General features: G+C 45.8%; 1 protein-coding gene across 4 annotated transcripts in view; it reads left to right on the forward strand.

Annotated features, from left to right (window-relative positions):
• LOC119179846 (uncharacterized) overlaps nt 1-22,903 on the forward strand; it is a 39,907-nt gene that overhangs the window by 13,214 nt on the left and 3,790 nt on the right. For all 4 annotated transcript variants that reach the window (XM_037430966.2, XM_075868226.1, XM_075868228.1 and 1 more), the window contains exons 5-6: nt 15,702-15,733; nt 18,556-18,629. In XM_037430966.2, the coding sequence (XP_037286863.2) occupies nt 15,702-15,733; nt 18,556-18,629 (106 nt within the window). The remainder of the gene's footprint in view (nt 1-15,701; nt 15,734-18,555; nt 18,630-22,903) is intronic.

Genomic DNA, 22,903 nt, shown 5'->3' on the forward strand with positions numbered 1-22,903 from the left:
GGCCTCTGCCAGAACGATACCCTCGCTATGAATCAAGGCAAAAATCGGAAATTTGAAGGGATCGTTTTTCTTTTTGCAAAAATACAAACACGAGATCGGCAAAACTTTCGGAGCCCTTCACAACTGCACGTTATATCAACATGTTCTGCTGTGGCGACGTTATATCTTATACAAACGCCATGTGTAGTTTCCTGGTATAAAAAAGAGAGCTCCGAACTCACCGCAAGGGCCACTATTGGCACTGATTGAAACTCTCAGGCATAAATGTTTACATGTTAAGGCTGTATTCAGCACAACTTGCGTCTTGTGAGACTGCTCAAAATGCGCGAATTGCGCCCGACTAGTGTAAAATACCCAAATACCAACCATCCAGCGGATCGAAGGACGACAGTTATCGTAGTGAAATTATTAGGGCATATTACGTGTTACTTGAAGGATGCAGGTTTGGTCCCTGGCGGCGACAAGCTATATTTTGAGCTACTTTTATTCTTGTTTATATCAATATTCACGCAAAGCAATCTCCTCTTCTCTCATGCGCTTGATCGTCGGTTAGTTAATAATAATGTTGCTTCGAACAAAATATAACCAGCCCTTAGACTTCCTCTTATTTCATTTGTATAACATTTTGTGTTACTTGAATGACCTCAAGATATAATTCACCGGCAGAGCCCATTACGCTACAAATTACCTAAGCTACATAGATGCAGCAACAATCTGCGAGCATTTGTCGTGAAACCCCGTGCATGAAGATCTCATTTATGCGAACGCCACTGGCGTAAGCACGGATCGCTATTCGGGCATGGCGGTCAAAGTTGCGTCATGAAAGCCTGGTCGTAAGTGCCCTGCCATCGAAACATATTCGCCGTGGTTCTCGGGCCACGCTAATAGCTTATCATACCTCTCCGAAGGTTGACAACAAGCGCAATGGTGGAAGCGAGGTTGAGCGCAATCCGACTGAAACATTGCCACAGAGACCATTGAATATTCGGTGATTAAACGAACATGTGTGGGATTCAGGATAACACCTCTTTTGGAAATGAACTCGCATACTTTGTCCAGCTGAGGCGCAGATGAATAAACGTTCTTTAAATTGCGTTGAAATGCAGCAATGCGGGCGGCGTCAGAATGACTTGCAGATTAACGTAAGTTAGAAAGTTTTAAAAATAAACTAGGGTTCTGCCATGGTAACAGCTAGAGACAACTTCGCATTTGAAAGCGGGAAGGATGTCATCCATTATTCATTTAAGCGTAGTGCGGGTGTTGTGCAGTCCAGAACGCATGGCGGCGTTATACTCATGAAGGCCATCGGCAGTAGTGGAAGCAGCCTTCTCACGATCGAGACCGGTCATAGCAACTTTCAAGTGTTGATCAAAAAAATTTGCAGATCCCACGCACAGTGGGAATCGATGATATGCGAAGCACGAATGAGAAAGGTTAATGTGTCACTTTAATGTCAGCACAACGTTACGAGGTGGAGGTAAATCATGCCGCACATACCTTCCGTGTCAGGTTTATCATGTTTATATGTGTCGTTTACCTTCGTCATCTATTCACGTCACGTGATACCAAATTTAGTATATGTGGAGCTATAGCAAGACGGCCGCGAGCATGCCATTAGCGTGTTATGTTCTTACATAAGGTGCGTCTTATTTTCCATTCTCGAGGAACACTGCCGCTGAGCCAGGAGTTGTTTAAGCATGTTAAAAGTTTTTTTCTACCTTTTTGTCCAAGGTGTCCCAACGCACTATAAGTAATACCATCAGGACCTGGTGATGACATGCGCTTAGAAGCGACTAATGCACCTTCCAGTTCTTCCATGGTGAATGTAATGTCCATTTCTGGTAATCGCGTCTCAGGAACGATCACGGCGTCGATGCTCTCGTTCATAATATTCCCGGCAACTCTCGTGCAAAATTCTTCAGCCACCTCGAGTTCTGTTTTTTCCATGATGGAGTGCCAAAGCTTTAAAAGGGTGCCGTTGTAGCGGAGAGGAGAGAAGACCACGAACTCTTTTCCAGATATATGACAGCGGTTTATGAGGGTCTAGAGATTCGCAGAATGCTTTCCAGCGTTCACTCTCCAGCTTGTAAATGCGTCGTTGAATCTTTTTCTGGAGCCGCCTTGCTTCCCTCAGATCGTAAATTGATCTTGTGCGCCTGTATCGTCGTTCAGCACGCCTTCGTATAGCTCGTAATCTTTCGATTAATACCACTTTTGAAATCGGGAAAATCACCATTGGACTTGACAGCGTATCGCCTTATTGCCCGCGCAAGCTGCCTCAGAAAAGTGATGGAAAGGATCGTTCTATTTCGTCTCGAGTGGTACTTGGAACGATACACCAAATACCCTTCTTGAATGGCAGGCTTTCGTCGGGGCCGCTCCTCCATCGACTGTGTCCTTGACTTATCGACATTTGTGCAACAAGAAAAAAGTCGCAAGCGCATATCAGTGGCACTCTTTCTTGACGTGAAGGGTGCATATGATAATGTAGCTCACGATGCCATCCTCACTTCTCTCGCAGCAATGGGCATTGGTGGACGAATTTTGCAATGGATAAAAGATTATATAACTCGCAGGGGTTTCTTTGTGCGAACATATGAGGGTACAACTGCTGAACATTACACCTACTGCGGAGTACCTCAGCGAGGTGTTTTAAGCCCCACATTGTTCAATGTTGCCCTCATTGGTCTGGTGAAGGTTCTGCCAAAGTCGGTGTTTCTATCCATATACGCCGATGATATTTGCCTCTGGAGTGCTGCAGTTACTAGCCCTCAGGTGCGTGCACGAATACAGCGGGCAGCAACCCTCACAACAGCCTACCTTCAGAAACAAGGTCTAAATATATCAACTGTGAAGTGCGCGTTGATGGCGTTTACACGCAAACCAATGACGCCATACCCTGTTTACATCAAAGGGCACAGTGTCAAATATGCACGGACGCATCGTTTCCTGGGCATAATAATCGACAGAAGTCTTTCGTAGAGCCCACATTGTGCGTACTTGAAGAAGAGACTGCTATATATTGTGCATATAATGAAATTCATGTGCGGGAAAGCATGGGGAACTTCTGTGGCCTCCATGCTACAGCTGTATAGGGCCCTATTTCTGGGTCTATTGCGCTACAGCTTGCCGGTACTGACTAACACTTGCAAATCCAATACCCATTTATTGGAGAGTTTGCAGGGTCAGGCACTGCGTATCTGCCTAGGACTGCCCCGATGCGCTTCTACTTATGCCACAGTTATGCTTGCCAAAGACCATCCGGTCAGGACATATAGAGTTGTCGATTGCCTCAGAGCGCACATTCGACATGCCAGCCGTGTTCTCCACCACCACTTGGCCCTTCTACCCTCCGGAAGACCACGTGCTACGTTTTCAGACGTCACAGCCAAGCACCTAAACAGCATTCTATCAGGATATACGCCAGCTGTGAGAATGGCATGTCCTTTGTGGTGCCTCGACCAGCCGCAAGTACGTCTAGAAATTCCGGGAATCAAAAAGAAAAGCAATCACTCCAGAGTAGCATTGAAGCAAGCAACACTGCTCTTATTACATGAGTTGTACTTAGACTGAACGCAGATATACACTGATGTGTCCGTCTCGTCCAGCAGCTCATCAGGTGCCGCTGTAATTACGGCTGCAGCAATGACAATCAAGTTTAAGTTGTCGCATATGACTACATCTACGGCATCAGAGCTTGCTGCTATAAGGGCTGCTTTACAATATCTCGTTCAAGAACGTCCAGCAAAATGGGTCATATTCTGTGATTCGAAGGCAGCGCTTCAGCGTTTGCAGTCTGCCATGCGTAGGAGGAGTCATGACCAGTTGGTACAAGATATAAGACATTGCTGTCATGAAGCTCTAGCACGAGGGCATGATATTATATATCGATGGCTCCCTGGACATATCGGTATTACCGGAAATCAATTAGCCGATGATGCAGCCCGCTCAGCCCGTGAAGGAACCCGTGTAGTCCCGATTCCTCTATCAAGGAATGATGCAGCAAGACAACTTTACCTGCTGGCTCGAGATCTCACACGCACGTTCTGGTCGTCTACCAGCTTCCAAAGGTGTCAATTTTATGAACTGGATCCTTCGCTCAAGCTAAAGCTACCATCACAACTTTCCCGCTCCGATGCGACACTGTTATGCCGCCTTTGGTTGGGTGTTGCATTTACAAAGGTGTACTCCTTTCGCATTGGTATGGCAGACACTCCTACATGCGACTACTGCGGAGCTGAAGAGACCATCGAACACGTCCTGTGCAGCTGCGCTTAGTACGACACACAGCGATGCCAGCTCCGGATGGTTTTGAATCAACTTGACCCTGGACCATTTTGTGTGCAGAAGATACTAGGACTTTGGGCACCTGCCTCAGTTGCGCAGAAAGCAACTTAAGCACTGCTACTTTACCTAAAGTCAACAAACCTGAGCGACCGCCTGTAGACTGTGTGTGCTCCCCGAGTGTGCTCGTGATTGTGTGTACCTTCTCATCTCTCTGCAACCTCTTTTCTCCCCTTTATCTCTTCCCCAGTGCAGGGTAGCAAACCGGATGTGCGTCTGGTTAACATTGCTGCCTTTCCTTGCATCTTTATATATATCTCTCTCTACATGAGGTGTGTGTCAGGATTATTATGTTTGCACGAATCATATATTTTGTCATCCATTGATGTCCCGTAACACCAAATTTGGTATACGTGGAGCTAGCAAAACGGCCGCGAGCGCATCATGAAGGGCCCAATATACTCCAATGTAGCGTTGACGCGAGCGCACGCTGGGCAGAGTGACCCTACGTTAGCAAAACGCGAGCACTCTATAGTCTAACGCCAGGCGCGACCGGCGCGACCAGCGCCCGTTGGCGCGGCTCTTCAGCAACCGGCGCGAAATTCACGCTCGTGCGTTACCCAGACACCACTGCGTCTCCCTCTTTTCGTGACAAAAGGATGCCGGACGCGCTGAAACACGCATGCGTCTAAACAACGCAGCGCGGTGCACGTATGCGAGTATATGGCAAAACCAGTGCCTGGCGCCGCAAAGTCGGCGTGATGCGACGAAATGAACGCCGGCGAACCCGCTCACCGCGTCACGTCGAAATGTATTGGCGACTTGACTGTGGTATGTAGTCATGTTATCACATGACGCGCATCTCATGATTATCATGTTTGCACCAGTCACATACCTTCGTCATCCATTGACGTCACGTAATACCAAATTTGGCAAATATGAAACAACAGAAGCTAGCGAAACACCCACGAGTGCATCATGAGAGAGGCATTGTGATGTGATTGTGCGCGTTTAGGAAGTGCGCCACTCCATCAGCCAGAAGAAGATGAAGATACCGCTCGGTTGTGGCACGTGTGGGCGTGAACATTTTGGTCCATTGAGGTCCCTCCACAGAGATTTTAAGGCCCAATGGCTGGGTACCACGGAAGTACAGAATCTCCAATCGGGACGAGACAAGTGGACCAGAGCGGAAGAAAAAGCCTGAGCAGAAGAGATCCCCCCCCCTTTTTTTTCGTTGTAAGCAATAATGCAGTTATCGTCCATATGAGACTATATGTTCTCTTGGCCAATCCCCCAGAGTGGGTACCAGCCATGGATTAGAGGATACAAACAAACAAACAGAGATCAAGGGGAGTTCGAAGAAGACGGGGAAAGCGGAAGGTCGTCACCGGACCGGGCGCTGAAGATGGGCCGTCGGGCGTCAGACCCGAGCATGCAGGACTTCAACCGGCCGGGGCCTCCTGCCGTCGTGTTCCCGCTCGAGAAGACCGTGGCCATCCGGTCCTGAACTCCTACCCAGGGCCTGCGGACTTCGGTTCCAACAGGCGAGCACCAGCCGTCGGGCTACGGGTCGAGCTGTGCGCCCAGCTGCTTGGCCAGGTTGACCCTGGTTCCCTGACGCGTCGTCATCAGCCTGCGTTCTCTCGTCACCGACGGGTCCACACTCCTAAAGCCAGAGCAAATACGTTATCACTACAACGTTCCGGTCTGGTTTCTCGACGTGTCATCAGCAGCCTGCGTTCCTTCATCCCCGTCCAGCCCGCGTCCTGAAGCCCGAACCACCGCGTTCCGGTTTGCTCATCGTCGACGGAATTCAGCGTGTGGGTGAGACCGACCAGATATCTTGCCCTACTCCACCGTGCAGCCCCATTCGGACGTTAGATTCAATTGAACACTTTGAACTTCTTTGTCGAGTGTTGATAGATGGATTTCACCATGTCCAGTTAACTGTTTATTAGTTCTTTCGATTTATGGGGGCTTTCCGTCTTATAACTTTCCAGTTAAACTTCTTGTTTGAGTTTTGGTACAAACGGCTTAGTCCTTTCGTTAAGTGTCTCGTAGCTTTAAGCCTTAAAGACCTCTTCTTACTAAGCATCTAAAAGAACCTTGCATGACAGGCATGTAGTCATGTTGTTACATGACACGCATGTCGTGATTATCATGTTCGGGTGTGTCATTTACCTATGTCGTCCATTCGCGCCGCGTAATACCGAGTTTGTACATATGGAGTTAGCGAAACGGCCGCGAGCGCATCACGAGTGTAGCATGTAGTCATGTTGTTACATGACACGCATCTCATGTTTATCATGTTTGCACCAGTATCATACCTTCGTCATCCATTCACGTCCCGCAATACCGAATTGGGCATATGTGACGCTAGCAAAACGGCCGCGAGCGCATCGTGAGCGTGGCATGTAGTCATCTTGTTACATGACACGCATCTCATGATTATCATGTTAGAGTCTGTCGCTTGTATTCGCATTGCAATTATGTGATACCATGCCAGTTTTGCAACATGCAGTGTGAACAAAACCACCGCAAAAGCTGCCGGACCATGAAATGTAAATCATGACATTCATGACATACATGTCTTGATTTTCATGTCTTGACTAGTCAAATATGTTTTTCATACAGTCATGTTATGCCATACCAAGTTTGCTATCGATACCATTACCGAAACGGCCAGGAGAGCTAAAGGTCGTAGGCGGATAGATAGATAGATAGATAGATAGATAGATAGATAGATAGATAGATAGATAGATAGATAGATAGATAGATAGATAGATAGATAGATAGATAGATAGATAGATAGATAGATAGATAGATAGATAGATACGCTCAAATTCGCCGAAGTTCGCTAAGAAATGCTTCGCTTTGAAAAAAATGAAATACTCTACCCTTCGCAAGCAAGTGAGTGCACCATGGACGCGTGGCAAGCAGTAGACGTCCTTCCGAGCCATATCATTCTAGCGGAAATGCGTAATCCACATAAGGTGCTTTCACACCTTACCTGAAGGCGCAGCACAATGACAGCGAAAGCTGGAAGAGCGGCCTTTCAGAGCCTTTTTCTAAAAACTCATTGGGTAACTGCTGCAAGCACACTTGCTGGGTACCCACTACGGCATTAATAATAACTTTTTGGGTAGTAGGCCGGCATTTGTTGTGCTATTTTTTTGTCATTCTTCTCAGAAGTTTAGTATCCGCTAAACACTTGCAAGGAATATTGTGCCAATTGTTCATGCAGTGGTTGACGACGATGAGCAATTATGGCTGAAGTGGGTATGCGCCACAGTTAATAGGGGAACAAGAACAAGCGTTTGTAATGCGTTGGACCATTGGACAAACCACTCGTTACGCTATTCACAATGTGCGACGACTGGTTGCTCTTTCGCTGTTGTAAAACGCTTTTTAACTCATATTAACGCGATTGCTGTCCCGACATCAAGCCTGCCTCAGGCAATTTTGCGAACAAGTCCCAAGCACCGGCACGGCTGAGGTAGAATACTGGGCTAACACGCAGCAAACCCATGTTCCAGCCCCACTGTGTCCTTGGTGCTAGGTTGTTTCTATTTCGTGCGACAGTGGTTACCAACACCAGTGGCTACAGCGGCGGACGACAACTACGGTACTGAACGCGACCCGGGTTTTGATCTCATAACAGCCTTCGCTGTAATATGACTGTCTCGTCTTGACAAGAATAAACAGAAAACAAGGTCACGAACATCGTCAAGCCCTTTCCTCCAGACACGTGTGGCACATACCTGTATACCGTGGGCCGCAGTATGCGGGTGTCCACCACGGGTGACTGACAGTTTATATCTACGGTCAGTAAAAACATTAGTAATTTGAACGCGAGAGCGTTAAGAAAAAAAATTTTCCCCGTTTCTGCATGCTTTACTCCAAATGTCGTCGAAATACGATAGTCTAGCGTCTGAAGAGAGTGAACAAAACGGTTATTTGATGTTTTGCGCGATAAAAATGTGTATTGTAATCTGAAAGCGCAGTGTTAGAGAGTCTCGATTTGTGCAGCGAAGCCAAACGAGCGCATCGTGGCACGCTAAGCTCCCTAGATGAAACAAGTTTCAAAGGTAGCATCACTCAATGTTCTCGAGGCATCCTTCTCACTCTGTCGCTTACCCTTCCAATCCGCGTCTGTGATTGGTGCATCCTTTGCACGTGATCTCGCAAATGGCTGGTGGTGCTATTAATTATTGCGCCAAAGGTTCAAAATGAGCGCGCATGCGCATATGGCTCAAGCCGGATTCTTGCCGCGACCAAAGATGAAATCGTAGCCAGGACATAAACTGAAGAGAAGGAGCGTTTCAGTGTGCGCCAAGTCGACCGAGATTGTTCCGCGGTGCTCTTTCAGTACAACATCCACGTTTTTCAACAATGGTGCATTGCCGTAAAACAACAGAAAATGGTTTCGCTCTCTTCAACTTATCTTGTGTTATCCGATATGAAGCACACCATGAAGTGAAGCTATGAAACATTTCACACGAATGCTTTCGTGCAACTCTGTCGACGTACGTCGACGCCGATCTGCGAAGCGAGTTTATTTGTCGGTTATTAGTGACACGCCAGGCACACGTCTAATATGCGTTTAGTGCATGTTTTGGTACAAACTTTTGTGCGTATGCACGTATACAGCTCAGCTGGAGGCAGTAATCAACGCTCTGTCAGAAACATTTCATGCTTGACTATTCGACCTGAAGGCGACATAAGTGAACCGAAACGCGCTGCTTCGGGACACCTCTCTAGTACAACTCTCACTTTTAAGGAAGTTCCACGCAGGCAGACAGGCAGGGCAGGGCAGGGCAGGGCTCAATTTTCGCATCGAAGTACCCCAAGAAAGACTATTGTCTTTTAAAAAATGACATCGACAGCATTGAACTGACTCCCGACTTAAAAGAGCCGCTCGCCGGACAACCACTCGCCTACCCAGCAAGAATTGAACTCAAGCACGCTGTGGGATTTTCAAATATTCCACTACAGAGCCACTCTATATCTTAAGAGTTCTTTGAAAAAAAAGCATATGCAGGTGTACTATCAGTGCAACATGACCTGAGGTTGCAGTTTTGGCTATGTAATTTTATAGCGAAGCAATAAACACTACACATTTAATCCTATCGTACAAGATTCATGTGCGTTAACGTCTTCTAATGTTGCCTTCGCTTTCAAATCAATATAATATATATTTAACATGTATAATTGTCATTCGGGAGACTGTTATAAAGCGTTGTTCGACCCCAGAGGAATCTTTAACGAAAATTACATGTGATAATGGCGTAATGACACTGTTAAGTAAGCTTCATTTCAATAATACGGACATCTGGGCTCTTACGTGAATGCTGACGTTGCTTGAAATTATAGATTACCCTTTAAACGCCACTGCGGTTGACGCTCCTGCTAACCCACGACCAACACAGGACTATACACTCGGAAGAAAACTCCCATCATCCTCGTGACGCTTGCCTTGAGCCAAAACGTGCAGCATAGATCATTACTCACCAACTGCTTCAAGAATACCCCCAAGACGTGGGATCTAGCTTCCGATACCCGCAAGTTGTGGGATATGGCTACCAATATCCGGAAGTAAAACTTGTAGCTAGGCGAGTCGGTTCATAATTCTGGGTAAACTGGTGTGCGCAAATGCAGACAAACGACAACAGAAAAGAAGAGACAGGGACAAACGCGACTGCTTGTCGCTGTCTGTTCTTTTCTGTTGTCGTTTATCTGCATTTGCGCGCACCAGTTTATCCAGGAGAGATATCCGGAAGACGTGGGATAAGGTTACGGATATCCGCAATACGTGGGATCTGGCTACCGATATCCACAATACCTGAGGTCTGGCTACTGATGGTTGCAAGATGTGGAGTCTGGCTACCGATATCTGCGAGAAATGGCATCTGGCAACCAATATTCAGTAAAGTAAAAAAATGGGCGAGTTGGTGCTGGTTCATGATGATAAGGGGCGCGAAAAAAACGACACACAAAGAGAAGAAGTACACGGGACGACGCGCTACTAGCAACTGCAGTTGCTAGTAGCGCGTCGTCCCGTGTACTTCTTCTCTTTGTGTGTCGTTTTTTTCGCGCCCCTTATGCTGGTTCATGATGATAAGGGGCGCGAAAAAAACGACACACAAAGAGAAGAAGTACACGGGACGACGCGCTACTAGCAACTGCAGTTGCTAGTAGCGCGTCGTCCCGTGTACTTCTTCTCTTTGTGTGTCGTTTTTTTCGCGCCCCTTATCATCATGAACCAATATTCGCAAGAAGCAGGACCTGGCTACCAATATACGCAGGATGGGGGATATAGATATCGATATCCGCAAGATGTGGCATCTGGCAACTGATATCCGCAAGTCGTGGCACTTGGCTACCAATATCTGCAGGACGTAGGATCTGGCTACCGATATCCGCAAGACGCAGAGTCTGGCTACCAATATCTGCAGGAAGTGGCATCCGGCAACTGATATCCGCAAGACGCGGGACCTGGCTACCTCATATCGACAGGACGTGGGGTCTGGCTACCGAAATCCGCTAGATGTGGAGTCTGGCTACCAATATCTGCAGGAAGTGGCATCGGGCAACCAATATCCGGAAGACGCGGGACCTGGCCGGCAATATTCGCAGGACGTGGGATCTGGCTGCGGATATCGGCGAGACGTGGAGTCTGGCTACCGATGTTCGCAAGAAATAGAATCTGGCAACTGATGTTCGCAAAACGTGAGACCTGGCTACCAATATCCGCAGGACGTTAAATCTGACTAATTTTTTCGCCCTTTACACCTTATTCAGTTATTCAGTCTGGCAATGTGGGTCGGTCATTTTCCCGTATTTCTTCATGAAGACGCCACCTGTAACGCTGAAGAGCCTCCCCGCAGATGCATCACTATAGATAAGTTCATTGTCCTACCTCAAGAACACTTTTCACAACAGTGCATAATTGCGCAGCACTTCAATCCATAGGTCCGTGTCGCAGTCCAAGTGAGGTACTTCAGTATGATTGGCAGTTGAAAAGAGGGTGTTACAGGCAGCGAAAAACTAAAAAAGTGTTGTAAGAAATGGACATCTGAGTAATTGGTCATCTCATAATTTTGTGATTGCTTACAAAAAAGTAATTGCATTTTGAAGACGCTACTTTTTAAAGAATCAATTCAGGTGCTTCAACTTGAGAACAAGTGCAATCAATTACCTGTAGTGCATTGCTGGTAACGCGTTAAGAACAAGACTGTACGCTGCCACTTTGTTTTGTGTACCAAAGGGAACTTGTATTCCTCAAGGCTGAAACTGAACCACTAGTTACGGTCTAGTTTGAAAGGACACAAGTCCGCTTGTGGGAACATCGGCTCTACCTACCTCTGTTAACGAGTTTTTTCATCACAAGCTTCCATCTACCGCTTTCTACGATTTTTTGGGTTTGTCTGTTTAAGTAATTTCGTTGTTACGATTCACGGACGACAGCAAGGACGTCCTCAGTCTGTGATGTATGATGCTTTGAAGACGTTCCACAAAAGTGAGCCAAAAGCAGCTTTAGCCACGAGAGCCTAGCATGGGAACTGAGAGCCGGGTGTGGCTGACTGGCTGACGCTTGAAAATTGTCCGGCCTATTCGGTAGTTTTCGTGTGTTCAGCAATCTAACGTGTGAGACATCGCTAAAGCAACTTACGTCTTTGGGGAGCATACTTGCCAGACAGCGCTTGATATTTATGGTCAGACAACTTATAAGGTACTCGGCTCTTAGTGAGGAAACCAACCTTAGCGTAGATACAATGAATGATAATCTGACGAGTATCATTACGGAGTGCGCAGTGGAAGTTGGAGGCAGGGTAGTTAGACAGGACACTGGCAAGCTTTCCCAGGAAATGAAGAACCTAATTAAGAAGCGTCAAATCATGAAAGTGTCAAGTACAACAGACAAAATAGAACTGGCAGAGCTTTCGAAGTTGATTAATAGACGTAAGATATGCGATGTAAGAAGTTATAACATGGAGAGAATTGAACACGCTCTGAAAAACGGAGGAAGTGTCAAAGCATTGAAGAGGAAACTTCGGATAGGCAAAAGTCGGATGTATGCACTAAGGGACAAAGAAGGCAAAATAACTACCAATATGGATAGGATAGTTAAAATAGCGGAGGAGTTTTACAGAGATCTGTACAGTAGCCGAGACAACCACGACCTTAATACTATAAGAACTAGCAGTAACCCAGATTACACCCCACCAGTAATGATAGAAGAAGTCAGAAAAGCTTTGGAAAGCATGCAAAGGGGCAAAGCTGCTGGTGAGGATCAGGTAACATCAGATCTGCTGAAACATGGAGGACAGATTGTGTTAGAAAAACTAGCCACCCTGTTTACGTGGTGTCTCCTGACGGGAAGAGTACCAGAGTCTTGGAAGAACGCTAACATCATCTTAATACATAAGAAAGGAGATGACAAGGACTTGAAGAATTACAGGCCAATCAGCTTGCTCTCTGTAGTATACAAGCGATTTACAAAGGTAATTGCTAACAGAGTAAAGAAAACATTAGAATTCAATCAACCAAAGGAACAAGCAGGATTTTGAACAGGCTACTCAACAATTGACCACATTCATACTATCAATCAGGTAATAGAGAAATGCTCAAAGTATAACCAACCACTATACATAGCCTTCATAGATTACGAGAAGGCGTTTCATTCAGGAGAAATATCAGCCGTCATGCAAACACTGGGGAATCAGGGCGTAGATGAAGTATATATAAACATTCTGGAAGAAATCTACAGGGGATCAACTGCTACCATAGTGCTTCATAAAGAAAGCAACAGAATACAATCAAGAAGGGTGTAAGGCAGGGGGACACAATTTCCCCAATGCTATTTACCGCGTGCTTACAGGAGGTTTTCAGAAGCCTAGAATGGGAACAGTTAGGGATAAGAGTCAATGGAGAATACCTTAGTAACCTGCGCTTCGCCGATGACATTGCATTGCTGAGTAACTCGGGGGACGAATTGCAACTCATGATTACGGAGTTAGACAAAAAGAGCAGGAAGGTGGGTCTTAAAATTAATCTGCAGAAAACGAAAGTAGTGTACAACAACCTCGGCAAGGAGCAGCGCTTAGAGATAGGTAATAGTGCACTTGAAGTTGTAAAAGACTATGTCTATCTAGGGCAGGTAATAACCGCAGAGCCGAACCACGAGATTGAAGTAACTAGAAGAATAAGAATGGGGTGGAGCACATTCGGCAAGCACTCTCAAATTATGACAGGTAGATTGCCACTATCCCTCAAGAGGAAGGTATATAACAGCTGTATCTTGCCGGTACTTAGCTACGGAGCAGAAACCTGGAGACTTACAAAGAGGATTCAGCTTAAATTGAGGACGACGCAGCGAGCAATGGAAAGAAAAATGGTAGGTGTAACCTTAAGAGACAAGAAGAGAACAGAGTGGATTAGGGAACAAACGGGGGTTAAAAATATCATAGCTGAAATCAAGAAGAAGAAATGGACTTGGGCAGGGCATGTAGCGCGTAGACAGGATAACCGCTGGTCGTTAAGGGTAACTGACTGGATTCCCAGAGAAGGGAAGCGGGTTAGGGGGAGACAGAAGGTTAGGTGGGCAGATGAGATTAAGAAGTTTGCGGGTATAAATTGGCAGCAGCAAGCACAGGACCGGGTTAACTGGCGGAACATGGGGGAGGCCTTTGTCCTGCAGTGGACGTAGTCAGGCTGATGATGATGATGATGAGGAAATTATAAGACTCGATGTGCACTGTATTTTATGTCCATGGCGATCCGATATCAAGCCAACATTGCGAAGCAGAACAAATGTAACAGTCAGAATTTTCGGGCGTCTCAACTCCTGCTGATGGGATCTCTTTGGCGGACGTCACATTGACAAGTAGGCTACTGTAACCATTGCATTGCTCAGCCGGGAGGACGTGTGTCAAGTATGGCCACTGAAATATTGGTTGAGGAAAACGTATAAAAAGACTGCATTTGGGCTGTATTTTCAAGATATAGCTTGACGGAGACTAGGGTGAAAATTCACTTGTGCAGGGTGCACGAGAATAAGTCAACTTCGTCATGGCGGCCTCATAGTCTCTCTGGCATATGTCGGCTCCATGCTAATATTATTAGAGCTAAGCCAAATTGTAAAATAGTATTGACTGGTACGTAAGCGGCTTACAGAGAAGATGAGAAAATGAAAAGTATAATTCAAATTTCTAGTGATGCACGTGGCAAGAAGAGAAGGTCAAATACAATGTTGAAACATTGTGTTAAAAAAATTAAACTTGTGGGAAGCACTTATAGCTGCCCGTGCTAAATAAATATGGCTAGCTTTAACCCATATTCCTTTCCGTCCCGAGTGTTTCGCAGGGTAGGACAAATTTTTATCTTCATTTCTAGCTAAAATGGTTTTTGAAAAGCATGCTGGAAATTCGGAGAATAACAAGGATTGTGTACAAGGTCGAACCATTTCCAATACACTGGACGCTGCGATTTTCTTGTTGCACTTACGGTCATACAAATTCTGCTATCTTCCTTGAAAGAGTTGCTTTTGATCCTGCCAGAAGGTTAATCGTCTTATAAAACACAAAAATGGTTTCTGTTGTTCTGACAAAAAGAAGAAAAATTTCACGGTTAACAGTCGCACATAGCGGCATGGAGGTAAAAAAAAAAACTTAGGAGGGAGCGCGCTTAGCGTCCACAAGCGAACTTCCTCTGAAAACGATTTTAGCTCGTGATACATCCTCTTGGTAGAATTTCTAGAATGATCTCGTTTTACTTTTTTTATAGCTGGCTTGCAAGTTCATCGCCTGACGCTACTAGTTTTCTTTTTTCCCTGCGCGTTTGGCACGCTGCGATCCAATTACATCCTGGTGTCCAGTGTGCAGGGCATAATAACATTCTCTCGTTGCGAGCAAACTACTGGTTACGAAAGCTGCCTTTTTGTATCATTGTTTCAAGAGGACATCGGTCAGCTCAAACAATTTAACTTATTGGGATTTCGCAAAGAAAGCTAAGCTCCTAAAGTAATTTTTTGCAGTTAACCGCACAATGCTCCGCTTCTCCCAGTAGATGACGCCCATATTATGAGGCGTCCCCGTAACCAAGTGGGGCTGAGGGAAAAAAAAAACTCGAAAATATATTTCTCGCCTCTAAGGGAGGCTCCAAAAATGGTTTCATTCCTTTGTGGCTCTGCTTGCGTTTGTGACGCTTATTTTTTTGTATGTTCACTACACTGGTCGCTGGGACTGAAAGGGATGTAACAAGAGTGTGTTTTCTCGTTTTGTATAGAACGGTGCTGTGTTGACTTTATAGTTGAGGCCATTGATATTGTTGTCATGTTATATGCTGTGCGTTTGTTTAATGAAAAGTTCCTCCTTGTGAACTCTAAATTTATTGGACGTATATCGTTTTACTTTCAGAAGCAAGAAATAAAGGGGCCGATAGTCACACGGTAAGACTACCATATTCACAGTTGTATGCTTCTCTGATGTTCCAAGCCAAAACTTAACATTGCGCTTGTACTGACAAATCAAATTGTATGTTATTATAAACAAGTATTTGTGTCAAATTATTTCTGTCTTGCGCTCCAAGCAGCTTTCTTTATTACTTTGTGTCTGATAGGCGTTTTGATATTGTTCAAATTTAGCTTCATAATTGCGTAGTATGTTTCACTAGACTACTACTCAATACTAGGAAAATGCAATAAGCTTTCATTTGAATTATTTTTTGCCCAGTAACAAATATTACACCTCGTCGCGTGGCTTGCGCCAATACTTAAGAATGTGTCTTGTTTCGTATGTTCATGCGCTAGCGCGAAAGACCAGGGTAGCGAAAAATTCTGGTGTAATCGTCGACGGTGCTGGCTGGCACATAAAAGTTACGATCAACGCAAAACAGACAAAAAATAGGGGTTTGAGCCGAAAGCTCTTAGTTCCATTAAGTGGTTCAGCTAGAGATCCTCGCCAGCTTCCATTTCCAGCGCACAATGAGAAATGGAGGACTAAACAAGAAAAAAAGAAAGCCGAGAAGACAAATTGGAGGCTGCTTCTACAGTAGCCTATAATAAAACAGGTGTCGTAATTTTTTAAAATATCTTTCTATCGTTTCTCGTTATTGCGATAGGATTTGTCTGAGTATTATAAATACATTTTCGGTGCCACTCTCATGTTCCATAATAAATTCAAATCAATAACACCACTTTGCGCGTCGTATGTGCAACACACGAGTTAGAGCGCGTTAGGGCTGCCGATGTATGCAGGTCAGAGAAAAAAAAATGCCCACAGCTTCCCTCGGGGGAACACTGAGGAGGATGCGGAGCATATAATTGGTTAACGGGGTGTTAAAGTGCGACTTACTTGGGTCGATGGCTAAATTGGTTAACGTGGTTGTAGTAGGGGGTGTTAAATGAGTGAACACGTACACACGTATGCGAAAGGCGGCGCTGGTCGAAGGGACGTCGATCATTGTGTTTGTGGATTCGTTGGAATTCATTCCACCACGACCTTGGACGTCGACGCGCCGTACAAGCCAACCGACGAGCGGCAACTGAGCGAGCGAGCGCCGACCTTGAGTATATATACAGCGTGACGGCGCATGCACTGTCAGCTGTCGAATGTTCGAGAAGGGGGAGAAGCGCAACGGTGCATGCGCGCGCGTCAGCTGCCGATGTTCTCGAAGCGCGACGGCGCATGCACGCGCGTCAGCTGCCGATGTTCTCGAAGCGTGACGGCGCATGCGCGCTACATTATACAGCTAGCGAATGTTCGTGAAGAGTAGAAGCGCACGCGGTGTGTAGAGGAGGAAGGGTGCACAGATGGTGGAGGAGTGAAGCGCGCGCGGTGTGTTGAGGAGGAAGGGATGCACAGATGGTGGAAGAAGGAGGAGGAAGCTTGCGGACGGCGCCGCACTACAAGCCTCGAGTATTAGATGCTCCGCATCTAAAACGAGCCGGCCATCTCTGTAGCGCGAAAGTCGCATCAGGATAGGAGTGGGGGAGGGGAGAAGGTTCGTGTTTCTAGCAGGGAATGCGTACTATGGCCGACTGGGCATGTGGCTCGCGGTCACACGCGTCTTTTTCTAGAGGATCACCAAACGCGTTCTACATCTGAACGTCTTGTACTTTTGTTGCAAAGTTAGCGTGAAAGCCAGGACAGCAGGAAGGCCACCCCTGTACACGCTGTGTTTTCATGGCAAAGTTAGCGTGAAAGCCATCAACAGCACGTATGTCACCCCTTAACATGGTATGCTTTCATCGCGTAAAATTGCATGGAAGCCGCAGGCAACACAAATGTGATCTCTGACGCCTAGTCTGCGCGGAAGCCATAGACAGCACGAAGGTAACATTGCAACGTGTGCTTTCATTTCGAAGTTTGCGTGGAAGCCATAAACGTCACGATGGTAACCCCTGAACGTGTTCTGCTTTCGCTAAAAGTTTGAGTGGAAGTCATGAACAGCGCAAAGGCCCCCTGTAAACTCAAAGTTCCTGTGAAAACCATGTACAGTCGGAAGGTCACCCACTAAACACAATATTGGCATCGAAGCCATGGCGAGCCCGGAGGTCACCACAACACATTCAGCTTTAGTTGATTCGTGACTCAAGTATAAATCGCAGCAAATTAATTGGTATACAAATATTTTGCTGCATCATGACAACCATCCCTGTGCTTCCATCGGTGCCCTTCTCTGTGCAACGGCCGAAGAGCAGATGGCAACGCTTGTAGAATTAATGGTCCTTTCAGGCAACAGGCCTACTATTCTGGAATGTCGGCAACGTCTTCTTGACATTACCATCGTTCAAAAATACTTTAGCTCTTATTAGCTTGTTTTCCGCCGTGCTGTTCAGGACCATGCTTGGTGGGGTCTTCGAGGAAACATCAGAGAGTGTTGGGGCTGCAAATTATCATACTTGAGCAGCAATGCGCATAAGAGACCATAAGCAAGATTCACTGCGAATCACTGTTAAACAAAATCTGCCTCATCATGCGCTTTTTGATTTAATTATATCTTTTAATCCATAACTATGTAGCGCGATGCAATGCTTCTCACACTTCTCTCATGTCGACAGTAGTCTTACGAGGATGCAAACATTTCTATCACCACTGTACACCGACCATAGCACACTTGTGGAGTCACATATTGCCTAACACGACGAAGTAAATTATTGCCAGCAGATAAAACGAAGAAACGATTCCTCCATACTCCCTTCCGTGACGAACTTAATTTATTTTTGTTTGAGATAATATGTGTCATGCGTGCAGTATGCTTAACTTCCAGAGATACTTACATGAATGTCTACGAAAGAGAAAGAGACAAGATGCCACTCTTTGTCGTGAATGCTTATTACACAGGCAAGTACGCATTTGCATTTTTCATGAACTAGTTCTTCGAACATGTGCATGAAAGCTATATTACGACGATTGCAGCGTTTAGTACGATTTGAGTTAACTGATTCTTTGTGACACACAAGCGATGCAGAGTTCACGCTTCAGGCTATAACACGCTTGACGCAGCTGTACTCCTGTAATTCGGTTTTTCTGTGCACGTGACGCCAGTCAGCCCTGTTAAAGCAAACGCACTTCGAGGTTTAGCGACTTAAAGTTTAATGATTTAGAGCTAACTGAATTGAGCATGTGTGATCCTGCCCAATCGGAGTGATTCTGCCGAATCGGCTGGCGGTATTCGCCTAGGTCGTTGAAGCCTATTCTGGGTTTTTATTCTTCTCACCTAAATTTAGTTAGGAACGATGTCGCCACTTCGTGTTTGGAATCTGCTTTTCCCAAGTATTGCGGGCATCAAATGTCGGAGGCGTTTGATGACCAGCTTACTAGGCTTGGGTTAACTAACTTTCCAGAAGCAAATCTGGGTCTTCTTAGTGAAAGATTATTAAATCAACCTAAACCGGGGGGTGGGGACACGACGGGCGTCAATAAGGTTTGCCCTTCATGTGCATTTCGTATCTCCATGCCTTCTCTCACCATATGAAAAAGGTTGGAAACATAATTGGTACTGACGTTGTTTTTTCCGCCAGGAATAAGTTGGTCCGAGCTTGCACAGTAGGGCATAGGAAAATTGAAGGCAAAAAAAAAAAAAATTGGCAGATCCCACGTACAGTGGGAATCAATTATATGCGAAGTACGAATAAGAAATGTTTATATGTCACTTTAAAATCAGCACAACGTTAGGAGGTGGAGGTAAATGATGCCGTACAAGACCCGTGTTATGATTATCATTTTAGGAGCGAAGCTCCTTAAGGCGTGGGCTGTGCGTCCCCTGTATTTAGCCACCTCTCGTTCAGTTCTAAGTATTACGCTAGCCACCGCCCGATCTAAAGGGTACAGCCATATCCATCCGTCCATCCGTCCATCCGTCCGTCCATCCATCCATCCATCTATCCATCCATCCATCCGTCCGTCCGTCCGTCCGTCTGTCCATCCATCCATCCGTCCATCCATCCATCCGTCCATCCGTCCGTCCGTCCATCCGTCCATCCATCCGTCCGTCCGTCCGTCCGTCCATCCATCCATCCGTCCATCCGTCCATCCGTCCGTCCGTCCGCCCGTCCGTCCATCCGTCCGTCCGTCCGTTTGTCCGTTCGTCCGTCCATCCGTCCGTCCGTCCGTCCGTCCGTCCGTCCGACCATCCATCCATCCGTCCATCCATCCGTCCGTCCATCCGTCCGTCCGTCCGTCCGTCCGTCCGTCCGTCCGTCCGTCCGTCTCTCCGTCCGTCCAAAAGATGCAAGATGTTATAAACTAGACGGCGGTACGTGTAGTTGATTATGAAAGATGCGAGGTGTTATAAAATAGGAATGATGCCACATATGGCGCGTGTCATCGTTCGATATAGTGCGGCGACGTACGCTAGGGGGAGCGTTGCAATAAAATCGAGTGGGCAAAATGTACGGAGGATTCATGGTTTACCAGGTTTACCTCCGGAGCTTCGCCCACTCATCATCATTCACTTCGTGGATATGGCGGCATTTTTGAATGTGTCGTTTACCTTCGCCATCTAATCACGTCACGTGATAACGAATTTAGTATATGTGGAGCTAGCCAAATGGCCGCGAGCACGCTATGAGCGTGGTATGTTGTCATGTTCTTACATGACACGCGTATCAGTATTATCATGCTTGCACCAGTCATATATTTCGTCATCATTTGACGTCACGTAACATAGAATTTGGTATATGTAAAGCTAGCAAAACGGCCACGAGGGCATCATGAAGGGCCCAATATACTCCAATGTAGCGTTGACGCGCGCACACGCTAGGTACAGTGACGCTATCTTAGCAAAATGCGGGCACTCTATATTCTGACGCTTGGAGCGACCAGCGTCCGTCGGCGTGGCCCGATGGCAACCGTCGCGAAATGCGACATGCTGCATTTCGCGCTGATGTGTTACTGAGACAACACTGTGTCTCCATTTTTTCGTGATGGAGGGACGCTGGACGCACTGAAACACGCATGCGTCAAAGCAGCGCAGCGCGGCGCGTTCCGGCGAGTATATGCCAGGACCAGCGCCTGGCATGGCAACGCCGGCGTGACGCGACGAAATGAAAGCCGCCGAGCACGCGCACCGCGTCACGTCGAAATGAATCGGCGCCTTGAATGTGGCATGTAGCCATATTCTCACATGACATGCATCTCATGATCATCATATTTGAACCAGTCACATACCTTCGTCATTCATTGGCGTCACGTAATACCAAAAATGTGAAGGTAGTGAAACAGCCACGAAAGCTTCATCAGTGTGGCATGTAGTCATGTTGTTACGAGACACGAATGTCGTGATTATCATGGTTGGATGTGTCCTTTACATATGTAGTCCACTGGCGTCGCGTAATACCGAGTTTAGTACAAGTGACACTAGCGAAACGGCCACGAGCGCATCGTGAGCGTAGCAAGCATATGTGGTTACATCACACGCATCTCATGTTTATCATGTTTGCACCAGTAGCATACCTTCGTCATTGATTCAAGTCCCGTAATACAAAACTTGGTATAAGTGAAGCTAGCAAAACGGCCGCCAGCGCATCATGAGCGTGGCATGTACTCATATTATTACATGACTCACATCTCATGATCATCATGTTTTCTCCAATCACATACCTTCGTCATCCATTCACGTACTGTAATACCAAATTGGTATATGTGACGCTAGCGAAATGGCCGCGAGCGCATCATGAGCGTGGCATGTAGTCATTTTGTTACATGACACGCATGTCATGATTTTCCTGTTAAGAGTCTGTCGCTTGTGTTTGCCATGCAATCATGCCATACCAGACCAGGTTTGCAACATGCCATATGAACGAAACCACCGCAAGCGCAGCAAGACCATGAAATGTAAATTATGATATTGATGACATACATGTTGTGATTTTCACAATGTGACTAGTCAAATATGTTCTTCATACAGTCATGTCATGCCATACCAAAATTGTTATTGATACCTATATGGAAATGGCCTGGAGAGCTAAAATTCGTAGGCGGCTAGAGATAGATAGATAGATAGATAGATAGATAGATAGATAGATAGATAGATAGATAAATAGATAGATAGATAGATAGATAGATAGATAGATAGATAGATAGATAGATAGATAGATAGATAGATAGATAGATAGATAGATAGATAGATAGATAGATAGATAGATAGATAGATAGATAGATAGATAGATAGATAGATAGATAGATAGATAGATAGATAGATAGATAGATAGATAGATAGATACGCTCAAAGTCGCTGAAGTTTGCCAAAAAATGCTTCGCATTTAAAGAAAAGTGGAGTGAATGTCAGGTTAATCAACGGGAAACGTTAGTCGAATGGGGAAAGAGTGCAGTGTATCTCATACCCATGTCATGTGGTAAGTGCTATATTGGGCAAACCTGCAGGTGTTTGAATAACTGACTGATAGATCACAGGTCATCGCTGAAGGCCCAGCCTGCATTGAATCTGTGCCTACATTGCAGAGAATGCTAATGTTGCTCTTTATACTTCGCGAAAGAATAATATTTTCCTGACAGATAGATAGGGCAGCGAGAGAAGTTGTTGAAATTTTTATATAAACAATTATGGCTATACGTGCACATATGTCGCCAGGCCTTCGGTTCAATGCACCAACTAGAGATAGATTATCTCATTGGCAACCTCTTATCTTTTACGTCATTTGTTGCTATTTCTTCCATCAGTATTGCTATTTCTTCAGTGCTTTCTTCAGTCAACTTAATTTGACAGTATGCTCTTGTGCGCGTGCCTTCGCTGTTGTTGTATTTTTTTCGCGTAGTTCTCGTTGTCATAAGTTACCAAGTCGCCCATAACTCAGTCCTTTTAAGGAACTCTGACGTTGTATTGAATTATCTCAGATCGTACCCCCATAAATACTTTAATGCTTTTGCTTTAGGCATTGCAGACAGTCTTCATTCCCTGCCTCAGACTGCTCTCTTGCGTGAAGCCTTGCATTAACCGATTTGGGAATGTCACCTTCATAGACTCTACCAGACTTGAAAATGGGCAATAATTATAACTCTTTAGTTAGATCTTATCTACGTACCGCTTTCAATCTATGAGAAGGCCCGCCTTACATACAGAAGCAAGGTATTTGAATCGGCCCCTGCATTGCACC

This window comes from Rhipicephalus microplus, chromosome 7 (assembly GCF_043290135.1).
Source record: "Rhipicephalus microplus isolate Deutch F79 chromosome 7, USDA_Rmic, whole genome shotgun sequence".
In the NCBI taxonomy this organism is placed as follows: domain Eukaryota; kingdom Metazoa; phylum Arthropoda; class Arachnida; order Ixodida; family Ixodidae; genus Rhipicephalus; species Rhipicephalus microplus.